The sequence below is a fragment of the Pelobates fuscus genome, chromosome 3, assembly GCF_036172605.1.
Source record: "Pelobates fuscus isolate aPelFus1 chromosome 3, aPelFus1.pri, whole genome shotgun sequence".
In the NCBI taxonomy this organism is placed as follows: Eukaryota; Metazoa; Chordata; class Amphibia; order Anura; family Pelobatidae; genus Pelobates; species Pelobates fuscus.
The window spans coordinates 244,416,209-244,431,867 of record NC_086319.1 but is presented as its reverse complement, the minus strand read 5'-3'; the positions used below and the strand labels follow the sequence as shown (position 1 = coordinate 244,431,867).

Genomic DNA, 15,659 nt, shown 5'->3' with positions numbered 1-15,659 from the left:
ACTGGACATAACCCATTTCCAATACCCAAGGTTGTCTTCTCTTACAAATGGTAAGCCATGATGGGGTTAAGTTTCATTCCTGGGCTGCCATACAGTCCAAAATGCAACAAAGGCCAAGCAAACCAATCTGGCTAATTTCAATGTGCAAAAACTGAAAATGGAGAAGCCCTATATTTAACCCTGTAACTTTCCCAAAATCCAATAAAATCTGTACATGGGGGTTACTGTTGTAAGTATGTGAAATGAAAAGCCATCTTTCTGCTGAACAAAATTATTATTATAATTATGATATTTATAGAGCGCCGTCAAATTCCGCAGCGCTTTACAATGGGTGGACGAACAGACATGTAGTTGTAACTAGACAAGTTGGACACACAGAAACAGAGGGGTTGAGGGCCCTGCTCAATGAGCTTACATGCTAGTGGATGGTATATGTGCACTTAATATAAAGGAGGTAAATTATGGTTGAAGACATATAGCTAAAATTCTAGGTTTTGTTTTAGTTAAGAACTTGTACAATTGCCTCTATCCTTATGGGGTTAAAGATGGGTAATATACAAAAAATATACATATCTCTACTTACAACCTTACCTCCCAATAAAAGAACACCCTTGTAATCATTACTGTTTTATATTTCTAATGTATATACTTGGCTTTTGTCTCTTAGTGTGCTTTGACCAGTTGCAATTTGCTACGTGTTTTTGTTGCATAGAACATTTTGAAAGGAACTTGGCAGTGATTCCGTTGAGGAGCTAAACGGAAACAAAGGCTTCATTATGTTGCCACGAATTGATCACAACACAGAAAACCTGTCTAAGACTCGGAACCAATGCAAAGACCCCTTGGAAAGCAGAGTAAAGACACATACTAATTAACTATTTTAGTTAAGGTTTTAAATGTAGTTATTGACAGAATAGAGTGAACATTATATGAATATAAAATGTAAAACGTTATATTATATAGAAATAAAAGAGAAGAGAATGGGGAGGGAAGTAGAAAAACTAGTCCCAAAGTACGAGTCAATATGGAGTTCACTTTTAAATATTTACGTGGTTAAAGGACCACTATAGGCACCCAGACCACTTCAGCTTAATTAAGTGGTCTGGGTGCCAGGTCCAGCTAGGTTTAACCCTTTTTGCAGTAAACATAGCAGTTTCAGAGAAACTGCTATGTTAACCTATGGGTTAATCCAGCCTCTAGTGGCTGTCTCATTGACAGCCGCTAGAGGCGCTTCCGCGCTTCTCACTGTGATTTTCACAGTGAGAAGACGCTTGCGTCCAAAGGAAAGCATTAAGAATGCTTTCCTATGGACTGGCTGAATGCGCGAGCGTCTCTTGCCGTGCATGTGCATTCAGCCGATGACGGAAGAAGAGGGAGGAGAGCCCAGCGCTGGAAAAAAGGTAAGGGATTAACCCCTTACTCCCCCTTCAGCCCGGCGGGAGTGGGACCCTGAGGGTGGGGGCACCATAGTGCCAGGAAAACAAGCACTATAGTGGTCCTTTAATGAAACCCAAGTGTTTACAGTGATTCTACTAATATATTTACACAATTCTAAATAGTAATTTATTTATAAGTGTAGTAATAGATTAGCATAATTGTAAGGACCCTACTTGGGTCTTTGTTTCACTATTGTAGAATTTACAAACTATGAAGACCCATAAATCAAGAAAAATATAGCAGTTCTTCTATAAATAATAAGAACATGGATCCTACAAAGCTAGTAAAGCTTGTAAAAAAGATATTTTTAAAAAATGCCACTGTAAAATATTAAAAACTAAACAAATCAAACAGAGATAGTTGTATAATTGAGGGGATCCATACCGATAACACTTATGTATACAAATTTAACTCGTGCATTTTTCCATCTCTAAATTATTTTACAGCCCTACAATTTGAATCATTGTTCTAGCCTGTCTTACTTAGTACATAGGGCCTACTGTGAGCATGCTCCCTCTCTTATAGTGTGCTTTCAGCGCAATCACAGCTTTAAGAAAGTTAGGTTGAGCAACAGTTGTCTAAATAACAGTAAACAGTAAAGTTTTGATTACTCTTTTTAGATAACAGTAAAGTCTGACCCAACATGGCTCCTCAGCCAGATAAAAAAGTAACATTTTCTAAAAAAAAAAATAATATATAAATCTATATACCGTACATCATTAAAAAATAATGTTGCGTTTCATTAAATGTGATAAACAAGAAGTAGAAATCTGTCCTTTATTTTGCTTTTCCAGACAGCCTGGAGTAGGGCATACAACGCTGTCCTACCTGTTTTCTACATAAACCACTTGTAAAGTTCGGTCCTTTGATTGCCGTATCAATAGAGAACAATATGAACATAAGATTAGACATGCTGACACACATATACCAGAATAATGTTTTCAATGTTTAGATTTTCATAAAATGTGTTGTAATGTTGACATTATTTAATTTCTATAGAAAGTAAATCCTGCTAAAAGGCCTTACCGTCTACCACCTCTATCCTCCACTTCAAGCCAACTAAATGACCATCCTTTAGGATGTAGCTTCAGGTAAACATTTTATCATCCATTGTATTGTTCCAAATATTGTAGATTTGTTACACACATTATTTAGGTGAGCGTGAGGTAAAAAAATAGTGACCTGTGGTGGGAGGGGGCGGGGGGTGTGAACATTTAGTGGAGGTGATTGCACTGCGTCGAGGCAGAGATGTATTCACAGTGGTAAGGAGAGGAGAAAAAGACAAGTTTTGTTTGTTATACATTTTATTAAATAAAGCCATACACTGATATGTTTCGAGTTAGTTTACCTTATTATACACTAAGGACCTCACTTGCACTCATACAAAATGCTAGCATCTTTCTGAGGTAAAAGCCAGCATTAGCATGTTTGAGGTAAATGTTTCATTGTGTTGTTCACTTTCTACATTATAGATTTATTTCTAGCACAGTTCGTTCCACAATGTTCACATTTATTGTTTGATGTTACTAAGCAACATAAGTCCCCGGTTGACCGTTTTTAAACATTTTTAAATTTTCACATAATAATAGGACATAGATACAAATTTGCCAGCATTACCAGCATTAGCAATGTGTTAGATATTCAGTTCAAAGGATAACTATTGTAATCTAACTGCAGTTGATCCATTATCAAGGCAAATTACGTAAATTCGATATTATGTCAAATCTGATTACTATCTTTTCTAAGCTCTCAGAAACAAACCACATAACATCTTTTAGGATGCTGAATGTCCATGTGTTCATAATGTTACTGTGAAAACATGTAATGCTTCTCTACAGATTTGCATCACAGGAAACCAATAGTGAATTTCCAAATCATTTCAGTGAGAAGAGAGAGAAAAATGGATTGCCAGCACTGTACAATAAACAACTATATGTGGGATTACCCAGTATTGATGGCAAAGATATTGGTGAGCATATTCGGATTATAAATAATTTGGACTTGCGAAGATAGGCACATGGAGCTTGACTCTGTCAGGGTTATTCACTTAAGTATGAATTCAAAATTATTTTTTAAAATTAAGGACAAAATAGCCAAACTATAAATGTGAAATTAACTTTGAATTTTCACTTTAGTAAATAACTCAGTTTGTATTAGAGTTGATTGGGAAAAACAATATCTTAATATTGATTTCATTACAATTTAATAAATATTGCAAATGAAATATTACTGTTCTTAAACTGTTCCTCTGTATTTCAGAGTTAATGAGTGCAGGCTCCAGTGGGTATAACTTGTCAGGTGTTGCCAAGCAACCTCTACTCTTACCAGATGCAATGAAATCCAGATCTTCAACTGCTATTACAAAAAAAGATGATTTTCAACATGAGCAACATGATCTAGAGCAAATATTTGAATATGTGCCAATGTAAGTAACCAATCTTACTCAACTGGCATGGGAATCTACAGAGTGTGGTCAACCATGTATTACATCTGCTAGTTGCATCATGGCAGAATCTGTTACTTAGACATGCTTTACATGAATGTCAGCATAGTTTATAACATCTATAATTATTTACTATGTAAATACCTTTCTATGGCTTATAGTAAAGGTTTAAAGGCATCAGGAGAAGGCTACTTTGAATATTCATGGGGAACAACCTAATGTCCCCTCTCCAGCTCCCAGTCTTTGGTAAAACAGGTGAACGGACATGCAATTGTTCCCCTTTCAAATAATAAAATAATAACATGTCTCTCTTCCCTGATGTCTAGGGGTTGCTAATTCCAAAGCCATCCCCAGTGAAACAAATTAAAGTCCCTACCTACCCCCTCACCCTAGCAATAGTGAGGAAGGGGCCTATAAATCTAAAACCTGCTTTAAAAAAATTATACTTTACATCAGATAAAAAGGCAGCAAAAAAATCTAAACCGAACCACAATAAAAAACAATCCATCTTCACCCATGGAGGAATTGCTGCAGAATGAGCTCTGGTAGCAGGGATAATCCTTAAATAGACTTTCCCAAGCTATCTCATCCATTGCAAAACTTGTGAAATGTTCCCACACTTTGCAATATGACCAAGAGCTCTCTCATTGGTTGGTCAGTGAGCCAACCAACCAGAGAATTCTAACAGCCAGGTCTTGAGATAAGTCTCACTTCTCATCACCCATGGGTGAGGGCCGGGTGGAACAGTAGATCCTCTCAGATTAAGATTATCGTAGCCCCTTGATACCCATGGGTAGGGGTACTATGTCCTTCCTGTTATTTTACAGCCCCCATGTCTGCCCAGGTACTAGTTTAAAACATTTTGTAGATATTTTTAGAGTACTTTTTTTTTAAATCTGGGCCCAGAGTGAATTAATCCAAGCCCTAAATTTAATTCATTTGGTCCGGATTTCAGATGTCTGTAATTCAGACCAATTTCAATGTCTGATTTACACAATCCGGACATTGTTAAATTCTACATTCTTAATGCAGCCGGATAGTTTTGCCCCATTAAGTACGGATCCATTTGGACGTCAGTGAATAACTGTGTTAGTACTCAGGAATCAGACACACTTTTTAACAATGTTAATTGGCAAAAGTTTGCAAAAGTTTGTTTTTTTCCATAAACAAATCGATATGTCTGATTCAAAATCCTTTTAATCCACGCTTAAGCAAGTAAATTCATCAAGGTAATAATTTATTTCCGGACGAATCAATTTGTTTAGGTGTGCATAAAAAGGATTTTGATTTGGACAAACTGATATATTTATGTATGTAACAAATTTTAGCAAAAATCATATAGTTTTGCATGCCTCCCAGCTTAGGACGTATGATATTGGTATGCCGGGTTACATTGCCAGTGCTGCGAAAGGAGGCAGGATCACCCACTGAAGGGGCATGTCAGTCTGTTAAGTATGTTTGGATGATAAAATGTATCCAGGCTGGCCCCCGCCATATACAGGACCATACAGAGAGGTTTGCTGAAGTACTCTCTGCACAGTCCTCCTAGTGTCCTGTGCTGCCTGGTGACAGTTCACTGGTCTTCTTGAATGTGGGATACCAGGTAACTAAAAATTGTTACAGCAGAACATGGCCCTAAAATAGGGATAGTTCCCCCGTGGCGGCCTCCCCGATGGGAAGAGGGGTTCCGCCGCCAGAGATTTTCTTTTCCCCCTAGTGGGAGGGATGCTGTAGAGCAGAGCAGGAACAACTCTTACAAGAGCTAGTGATTAAGCTCTCCAAGCAGAAGAGAGACAGCTGTTATAGCTTTCTCCAACAAACATGTGAGAGCTCTATGCTGTGAGATAACTAATTTGAATGGAGCCACACACTGCCTTTTATGTCAATCACCATGCAAGGGACTCTCCCCTCTGGACCTGAGAGGAGACTACAGCACAGACAATCATACAAAGGCATTGGCTCTCAGGTCCAGAACACTCCCATACACAAACAATGTAATCCCTCCTCTGTGCTTGGGAGATAATTGAATCGGGCACTGTAATCACATAATCCAATTACCTCCAAGCACAGAAAAAAATATACTTTTACCCAGTATCCTGAAAGTACCCCCAAAACTCATGGAAACCCCACTAACGTTATGTAATCTGATAGCCCCAATCTGGGGGACCAACATATCCAAAGATCACCCAGATCGGTTCAGGGGTTATGGATTTCCATGGAAGTCACATTTTGAACGACCGCATACAAGGCTCCTGCCCCAAAAAGTTCCATGAAATCAGGCTGTGCAGTCGGTCTATTTCGGGAATACATGAAATAGTCAAAATACCAAACATAAGAGTTCGTATGGATACCTAGTGTATGTATCTGGTTCGGGAGCTTATTCCTACCGAACGCCGCTCTTTTTATATGAATCTAGACAAACGTATGAAGGTATGAAAGTCCCAGCAGTGTTCGCACCGTCGAGTGTCCGATTATAGTTTCATGCACTCGACGACCAAACACTGCTGTATGTGTTTGCGGCTAAAGATGGTCACCACCACGTGTTCGTATACCGAACGCCGACCACCTAGCCAACTGCTTAGAATGCTTGTGGTTTAAAGGTGTTTCAGAGGTGATAGAGGTTAATGAGAGGCACACTCCACACACGGGTGGTCTGGTCGTTCGGTAGGGGAATAAATTAAGAATAAACTAAATAGAAGGCAATGTCCCGAACTCATAAGGGAATTAAATGAAGGGATTTACAATCCAAGGACAGGGTGATCCGTCACATCCACCAAAATAGGAACAGTTGGGAAGCCTGGTTTAGTGTTTTGGAATGCAAATACATTATTATAAGGATAAGTATTTTAAGATGAGCTTTTTGGTGGCTATATAAAATAGCATTTTATTTTTGGAATGCAAAAACAAAACAAGTTTTTCATAATCTAAGGCAGTGGTAGTCAACCTTTTTCTACCTACCGCCCACTAATGCATCTTTCTTGATGGAAAAAGTTCCTTACCACCCACCAGTTTTCACGCAATACAACAATAAACAATAAAGTAAATTGAAATTGCCTTTAACTAGTGATTAATGAGATCCTTGAGGCTGCGAGACTAAATATTTGATATCTAGTCCGATTTTCGTAAGGAACAAATGAAGGTCTCCTCTTTCGGTGATATTCAGACGACTTCTCTGTTTGCTCATAATATGATTTCTCATCTGTGCGTCAGTTCGGCTGTTTAACAGTATTCGTGTGTTCAGGAGTTGGTGAATTCGTGTGTTTCCTGTTCGGGAGTTTGAGTATTCATGTGTTTGCAATTCGTGAGATTGGTGCTTGCAGCAGCTGTTTGTGTATTTAAAAGGGGGATATCGCCTAAACGGTTTTTAACCTCTTGTGTGCAAAACGGTCCGTTACAGTACGTTTTTCACCCCATGACTTAATGCATGTTACTATACAGGAACATACCTTTACCTCATAGTACCTGCCACATTACTGCTTTAAACTTATAATTGTGCGGGCATCACAGATTAACGTGCAAGCTCTTTATCCTGTATTATAGAATAAATAACTGGACAGGTTATTTCCCAAATTCTAGATACAATTTTTAATTCTAAGCAGATGCTTCATTTCTCTAAACCTATTTTGCGGTACAGATGTATATATATGCATATATGTGATTGAGTAACTTGGTTATCTAGCTGTTGGTACCGTATGTGCCGTGTAACCATTCTGCTGTGATGTAAGGGATAGTCCAAGATCTAATAGAAGTAGGGCTAGCTATGACCCTTTGTGTGAAGGTGTATCGGACCTAGCAGGAGTGCCGGGCATGCCCAGGTCTAGCTACCTTCTTGTTTTCGAAACGTTTGAATAACCAAGTATTTAGTGCATACAATCATGATGTACTGGCTTACTAGGTAATGCCAAGAGGTGAAATGATTAAACTTGGTTGGTGACGGATGAGGCCCTGCTAGATGCCAAGCGGCTTTGAGAGGCTCTATCTATGCATTGGTGCGAGGTGATTTCGTGGCCACAGAACGTTGTGGCAGGGTGTCTGCTTCTCGGTGACTTTTAAGGAAGCGTAATATGAGTTAAATCTTAATATATACAACGCATTTTATCTAAGTGAAACATATAAGGAGAATGATGAGTCATGTAATTGGATAGTGAAATTGAGGCCCCAAACGAATGAGGGGAACCAATAACGAGAAGGACAATCCTAGTGTCGGGAATATGTACATCATATAAGAGAACAATGTGACATGACATTCAAGCATAAACCCGGGGTGAGGTAGTATAGAATTTGAGAGTTTAAGTGATTTATCCCATTGTACAGCGCTACGGAATCTGATGGTGCTATATAAATAATAAAATAATAATAATTTATGCAACCGACATTTGTTTATATGATAGGCTTACACCAGAAGAGTGTTTTAGAGGCGTATGAAAACAAAACAGCGTGTCGGAAGTATGATACCTAATCGTGGGGTCACCCGTGGACCCTATTCCTAGTATAATCCCGTACAAGTATAAGAGCAAAATTTCCCTTCAACTGGTGGCTAATTCCCATAGATGTAGATAAGTAACCCGTGATCTATGAAAATGACTGGACTAATGGTGTAGAGAGCATAGAATATGCTATACGATGTTAGTAAAGTAGTGTAGAAATGAGATTAAGGTGTTTGACTGAGACACAGAAAATCAACGTGCCTGGGAGATTGTTCACCAAGGCACAGTGCTCTTGTTAAAAACACCTGGGGGACCGTGGAATGGGATTCAGCAATTGGCTGTTCTCAGCCCTGGTCGATGAACAATTTATAAAACCATTAGTAACTATTTGACTTCCTGAAGTTACTGTAGAAAGGCCTGTTAACCCTGAGATTGTCAGAGGTATAGTAAGGTCTAATTATCATGTTGCTCATGCCAGTGTCAGGCGGGTGCGTGATGATACATTTGATGTACTGTGTACATGATGTTCGCCTTCGCAAGTCTGTCTCTACTGAGGAGCGGAAAACACTAAAATGATTTATTTCCCCTGTCAGTAGCACAATAATTACCTTACAGCTTGTTCCTCACTCTTACTTCACCTGCCCAAGCAACAAGATGAATGGCTGAGGTCAAACTACAATTGCCGTACAACAAATTAGTCCTCCATTCACCCCGCAGATATTCCTATTTAGCTCTCTGCATCTGATAATTATCACCAGTGGAAGTGACGGACTAGAGGGATTACGACCTGCAGACTGTCATTGCGATGGCTGGTACAGCTGCATGAGGTGCACACAGATAATCAACATTATACACAGTGTGATGCAGGGACTGAGGTGAAGCTGGCCGAAGTTGGTTTAAACATTAATTTTATCCTTACTGGGAGAGTGACATTAAATGATCACCACAATGATATGATTGCAGGCACAATCACAGAATTAGAGGAAGACTGAGGCCAGTGGAATATATACTGTCAGACTGTAGCAGGCAAGGGAAATACATTTCAAGAGACTGCATAGGGTGGTATTGAGACTGTTTAGCAATGTGTCTATTAGCAGTGTATAGAGATACTCTGAATCATTAGAGTGCTGTGTGTATTGAGACACGTTTGTCATATACAGCAATGTGTGTTAATTATCAGTGTAAAGAGAGGCTCAGTATCATGATACAGCATTGTGTAGTTCATTATTGTATAGATACTCTGTATTAGTATACAATGCCGTGATACCGTTAAATAATATCAGATTACAGAGAATGAAAAACAAAATTAATGCTTTGGGAAAATGTGAGGACGATGTTGCCCTGTGGCAAGTTGTCCCGTCGGTATTATATGTGCAAGGCTCTGAGGTCCGGAAAGCTTACGGTTTGTTGCGGCTGACCGTGTGTTGAGTGGCAGGCCCCCCGAAAAGCAGGAGGCTGACCTGGAAAAAGAATCCAGCGGAATGGTATATGAGAGCGCCGGTATCAGACAGCCTGAAATCGGTGCCTTGTGTACCCGATGAAGTATCCGAGTTGGCGGCGGAGATGCCGCGTCAGGCACCTGGCATTCTTGCATGGCTGGGTTCAGTGTCCCACGCAAAACGGCGACCCGCATGTGACCCGGAAGTGGTCACATGCAAATCACTAGACCACGGATGGTGTGGAGTAAGGTAAGGGTTCCTTTTAAGTAGGGAAATACATGCCCCTCCCACAATTACAGGCCAAACGGCCTTAATACATAACAACTACAGCTCCTTGATAAGCACACAATGCAACCCCAATACACATACTGTACAATCACAATGCAGCCCCCAGATGCACACGCACACACTTTACAGGTCCTCTCAGCATACAAACAATCTCAAAAGCTCCTATACATGAGCACATGATCCAACTACAGCCCCTAGTTACACATAGTACACCATAAACAGACTCCTCTATACACACACTTTATCACACCCCCTTCTAATCACCATGAAAAATTATCACCTGTAAAGGTTTTTCAGTTTCCATGAAAAGGTGTCTTGCTTGTAATAATCAAGGCGCAGCGGTGGAACTACAGGGAGTGCTGGTGCTGCGGTTACAACGGGGCACATCGAGTGGCCCATGCAATTAGGGTCACCCGATGGGCATGTGTCTTCAGGGCCCAAAACTGTTTTTGTACCAGGGCCCACTCTATGTTAGTTCCGCCACTGTGCAGCAGCTTCCCCGGCACACAAGCTCTACTCCTGCATGGAAGCGCCTCCCCATACGCAAGCTCCGCCCCCAAAAAGCTATAACAAAATCTGGGATCGACAGCTTCTTGTCAAGTCTAGGGTCTCTTGATTTAAGAACTACCGAGATATCTCCATATGCGTATGTGCAATTCTCGATGACATCCTGGGAGGCAATCAGAAGGAAGACAAAATTAACATCTTTGCCTTCCAGGATGTCCTTTTTTAGATTTGCCAGTAACATGTGGGCTGGATTGATAACGTGTGGTCTGGTAGCAGCAGGCAGACTATTACCCGGTTCTAACTGGGGTGTGTATGGAAGTACTTCCGTGAGAGACCCTGTTGCCATAATGGGAAGACTATGAGCTTCCAGTCTCTCTAGCCTATCGTTGATTTGCCCCATGGAGGACATCAGTGATGCTATCATTGTGTGGAGGTTGGAGTCGTTAGAGCTACTTGTGCCCTCCCCTGCGTCCGAATCATCTGTGTTGCTGCTGTAGCTGGGAAAGGGATGCGGCGATTGCGTAGCTCGGCCGTGATGCGGGGGATAGTCCATGACCTGATGGAGGCTGGGCTACCAGTATTGCCTTTGCGTGTAGGGGTAGCAGACCTGGCTGGAGTGCTGGGGACTGAAATATCGTCACCTTCATCAGGAGCTGAGACATACTGAAAAAAATGCAACAATACAACTTAGAAACAGGGACGTTACTGGCAGGCTAGCTATTGCCTAGTGGCAAACGATTCACTAGTTGGTGTCAGGTGAGCCCTCTCTAGCTGCCAAGCCCTGCAGCGCTGACCGGGCCCCCTGGAAATTCATTTCCATCGGGTGGCCCGAACAGCAATGGCCAATTACCGCGCAGGCTGGGGCCACAACACATGGCGGCTGGCACCCGGTCGCAGGGTTCCACAGGTCTGTCACTCCAGGGGGCCCGGTCGTAGCTGCGAAACCTGCGACTGCGGTAGTTCCGCCACTGATCTTATTGTATTTGTTCTGGTGAGTAGAATCATTCCCTTCACTTTTTGCTGTAAACATGTTTTTTTCAGAGAAAATGCAGTGTTTACATTACAGCGTAGTGATACCTTCTGTGGCCATTCCTCATATGGCTGCTAAAGCTGCTTCCTTGGGCAGTGCAGCAGAGTAATCAGCACTGCCATTCAGTGTCTCCACCCTTTGCATGCAGACACTGGACTTTCCTCATAGAGATGCATTGATTCAATTCATCTCTATGAGGAGATGATGATTGGCCAGGGCTGTGTTTGACTTGTGCTGGCTCTGCCCCTGATCTGCCTCCTTGACAGTCTCAGCCAATCCTATGGGGAAGCATTGCGATTGGCTCAGACCATGGGCGTCTGCAGGAATTTTTTACAGGGGTGGGGGCTATAATTGTAATGACATCCATGCTTGGTCCCTTTTTGACAGTGTCATGTAAGGGAAGGTGCATAGTCATTATCACACAAAGCCAGGGTGAATAGCGTTTTCACAACTATGGTGTCAGGAATACATGTTTGTATTCCTGACACTATAGTTTTAAGCAAATTAAAGGAACATTTGGGTCACCATAACAACTTCTTCTAAATGAAAATGCTATGATGCCAGAAAGCCCCTGGGTGCTCTCTTTCCTTTAAGGGGTTAAACGGCTCTCAAATGGTTTAACCCCAAAGGCTTCCTCCAGCTCCAGATCTCCAGGTCGCTCAGTGGTATTCGGCTTCTGAAACGGAGTCAGGTATGGGTGCTGCAGATTGGCTAGAGTGGTCAGTTGACACTCTAAGCCAATCGCTAGTTCCATAAACATTTTTATGAATGGGGAGCTACTGATTGGCTTAGAGTGCTAGCTGACTGATCTAGCCAATCAGCGACACCCTTACCCAGCGGCACTCAGTAAATAAAAGTGAACACATTAACACTGATATTTTTTACCTGGGGAGATGAGAAGGTCCAAAGTTTCTCTGCCAGGCCCAGGTACCAAAGCCTTATGATGTGGTGTCCAGAATAAAGTGGAGGGTTCACTTCACTTGTCCTTCCTGCTCCAATCTCCTTTTCTTCTCCTTCATTTGACACAGTCTTCTTTTTTCTTCTGACACTGTCTTCTTTCCTCCTGCTTCTTTACCTTTCTGCTAATTTCTGCTTATTTTGCGCCCTTCTGCTACTTTCTCTATCTGATTCCTTTCTGCTCCTTGCAGACCCTTTCTGCTCCTTCTCCTACTTTACTTTTGTGCTCCTTGCTACTCTTTTCTGCTCCTTCTCCTACATTACATTTGTGCTCCTTATGTCCCTTTCTGCTCCTTTACCTTTGTGCTCCTTTCTGCTCTTTGCAGACTCGTCCTTCTCCTTGCAGACCCTTCCTGCTCCTTGTTGCCCCTTCCTGCTAATTTCTGCTCCTTTTCCTGCTTCGTTTGTGCTCCTTCTGCCCCTTCCAGCTCATTGCTACCCCTTTCTGCTCATTTCTGTCACTTCTCCTACTTTACCTTCGTGTTCCTTCTGTCCCTTCCTGCTCCTTGCTGCCCTTTCTAGCTCCTTGCTGGCTCTTTCTGCTCCTTCTATTTTACCTTTGTGTTGCTTTACCTTCCAGTTCCTTACTGACCCTTCCAGCTCCTTGCTATAATCAGGCCCGGATTTCCCACAAGGCCACTGAGATGATGGCTTTGGTTGCGGCACAACCATTGGGGAGATCAAAGAGATAGTGATAGATCTCCCTCACATTCACTGTATTAGAGCGTTACAGCAGTATACTGCGGCAACACCAATATATTCCGGCACAGACCTCAATGCATCAGAACTGTTTTGGCAGCACAAGGGGTACCTACACAATATAGGCAAGTGATTTTAATGTTGTGACAGATCAGTGTATATTTAACAGTTTACAGACTTTAATTGCAACCATGATCTCTACACCATGGAATCTTACAGGGTTATTCACTAGAGTGAGAATTCAAAGTGAACTCAAAGAGAATCTCAAATTTAAGGTCAAAATAGCCAAATCAGAAAAATTCACTAATTCAGCTATGCTTCCAGTTCAACTACTGTGGCAGAACCAGCCTCGCCACTGGGCATTGGAGAAGACTGATTGCCAGCCTTCTGCCCTGTGACTACGGCCCCATGTTGAAATGCTTGATTTTCCCCTGCAAAGACCCGAAAGCCGGGTCATTCGGTACTTTCCCTATGTGAGCAATGTTACCCCAGATAGCTATTTCATGGAGCCCATTTTTATCACAGGCAGAGGGGAGGATTTTGTTTGGGAGTGTGTTCAGGGCCGTCTTTAACGCGGGGCAAACGGGGCAGCTGCCCCGGGCCCTGTCCCTGCTGGGGGGCCCAAGACAGCTGCTCCGTTTGCCCCGGCCCGCAGACTATGGGGGCCCATCGGGTGGCCCATGCACTTAGGGCCACCCGGTGGGCCTGTGTCAGCAGGGGCCCGGTCGGGCGCTGTGGCGCTTTAACAGCGCGACCGGGCCCTTGCTTTTCGGCAGCCGTTTGGGAGGAAGTGACCGCCGCGCGTCACTTCCTCCCACAGAAACCGGAACCGCGCGGGAGGAAGGAGGACCAGCTGCTCAGAAGGGGGCCAGGCCGGGAGAGAGCGAGAGCTTAACTCCCAGCCACCCCAGCCAGCCCACTGGACCCCAGGGAATCCACCTCCAGGAAAAGGTAAGAAACTCTGAGTCTGAGTCTGGAATGTCTGAGTGTGTGTCAGTATATATGTATGTCTATCTTGGTGTATGTGTGTTTCAGTATGTCTGTCTGTGTGTATGTGTGCCAGAATGTCTGAAAAAATTTTTGTTTTTTTTTGTAAATGTGTATATAATTTTAAAGCTGCAGTGATGTAGTTAAAATTAAATAATTCACTGCGCAAGCTATTCGGTTTGAATAAAGAAAAGTGTTTTCATCTTACAATGATTTAACTGAAGGGACTTATTGAAATCCACATACTCCTTATGAGGCATAAAATGATTCATGCCAAAATACACTGCACTGCATTGATCGAGTGTTTATGTAAACATTTAGGAATGTATGTATTATATGATTAATGATTAAATCTGTTATGTGCAGAAATATGTACAGGAGAACCATATCCACGGCTGCACAGTCTAAAAACAGCTACAAGCAATCAGTTACCATTTTACTTTTCGGGCTTTCACTAAACAAAATAAACAGCATTTGTTATGTAAATCTAGAGCAAAATCTCTGTCCCTGGCATTTGACATCATTATCGACATTGAGATGTCATAGACTCTTTTTATACATGTATTTTTTTATTCACCATTTTGGATGATATGTAAACCCACTGCGATGAAACACATTAATACATACATCATGTGCTTTATGTGCAGTCATACCTAAATATCAAACGTTTAAATAACTTGAGCAATTTTTTTTGATTAGAAGAGAGGGTTGGGAAAAATAAAATAATCACATTGCAACTGATTATGTAAAATCGTTTACTGAATTTTGGAAAACGGAGCACTGTTGCATTTGAATTTTGCATGAATGTCTGAGTGTGTGTGTGTGTCAGTATATATGTATGTCTATCTGTGTGTATGTGTGTTTCAGTATGTCTGTCTGCGTGTATGTGTGCCAGAATGTGTGTCAGTATGTGTGTGTGCATGAGTCTGTCAGTGTCCCTGTGTTTCAGTATGGCTGTCTGTGAGTGTCAAAATGTCTGTATATGTGTATGTCTGTCATTTTCTGTGTGTATGTGTGTTTCAGTATGTCTGTCTGTGTGTATGTGTGACAGAATGTCTATGTGAGTCTGTCAATGTCCGTGTGGTTCTGTATGTCTGTGTTTGTCAATATGTCTGTCAGTGTATGTGTGTTTCAGTATGTCCATCTGTCTGTGTGTATATGTGCCAGTATGTCTAGTAGTGTATCTGTATGTCTGTGTGGTTCAGTATGTCTTTGTGTATGTGTGTTTCAGTATAGCTGTCTGTGTCAGTACGTCTGTCAGAATGTGTCTCTGTATCTGTATGTTGTCCATTTGCGTTTGTGTGTGTGTATCTGTATGTGTCAGTGTTTGTATCTGTATATCTGCATGTGTGTCAGTGTGTGTGTACCTTTTGTATCTGCATGTATGTCAGTGTTTGTATCTGTGTGTGTCAGTGTCTGTGTGTATCTGTATGTTCTTGTGTGTA

At 41.8% G+C, this 15,659-nt stretch overlaps 1 protein-coding gene across 1 annotated transcript in view; it reads left to right on the top strand.

Annotated features, from left to right (window-relative positions):
- The first annotated feature begins 671 nt into the window (after window positions 1–671).
- Window positions 672–15,659, top strand: part of LOC134603695 (uncharacterized) — a 52,260-nt gene continuing 37,272 nt past the window's right edge. Inside the window, exons 1-4 of the mRNA XM_063449873.1 lie at window positions 672–854; window positions 2,437–2,528; window positions 3,276–3,406; window positions 3,697–3,862. Coding sequence (XP_063305943.1) covers window positions 777–854; window positions 2,437–2,528; window positions 3,276–3,406; window positions 3,697–3,862 — 467 coding nt within the window. The 5' untranslated portion in view covers window positions 672–776. The remainder of the gene's footprint in view (window positions 855–2,436; window positions 2,529–3,275; window positions 3,407–3,696; window positions 3,863–15,659) is intronic.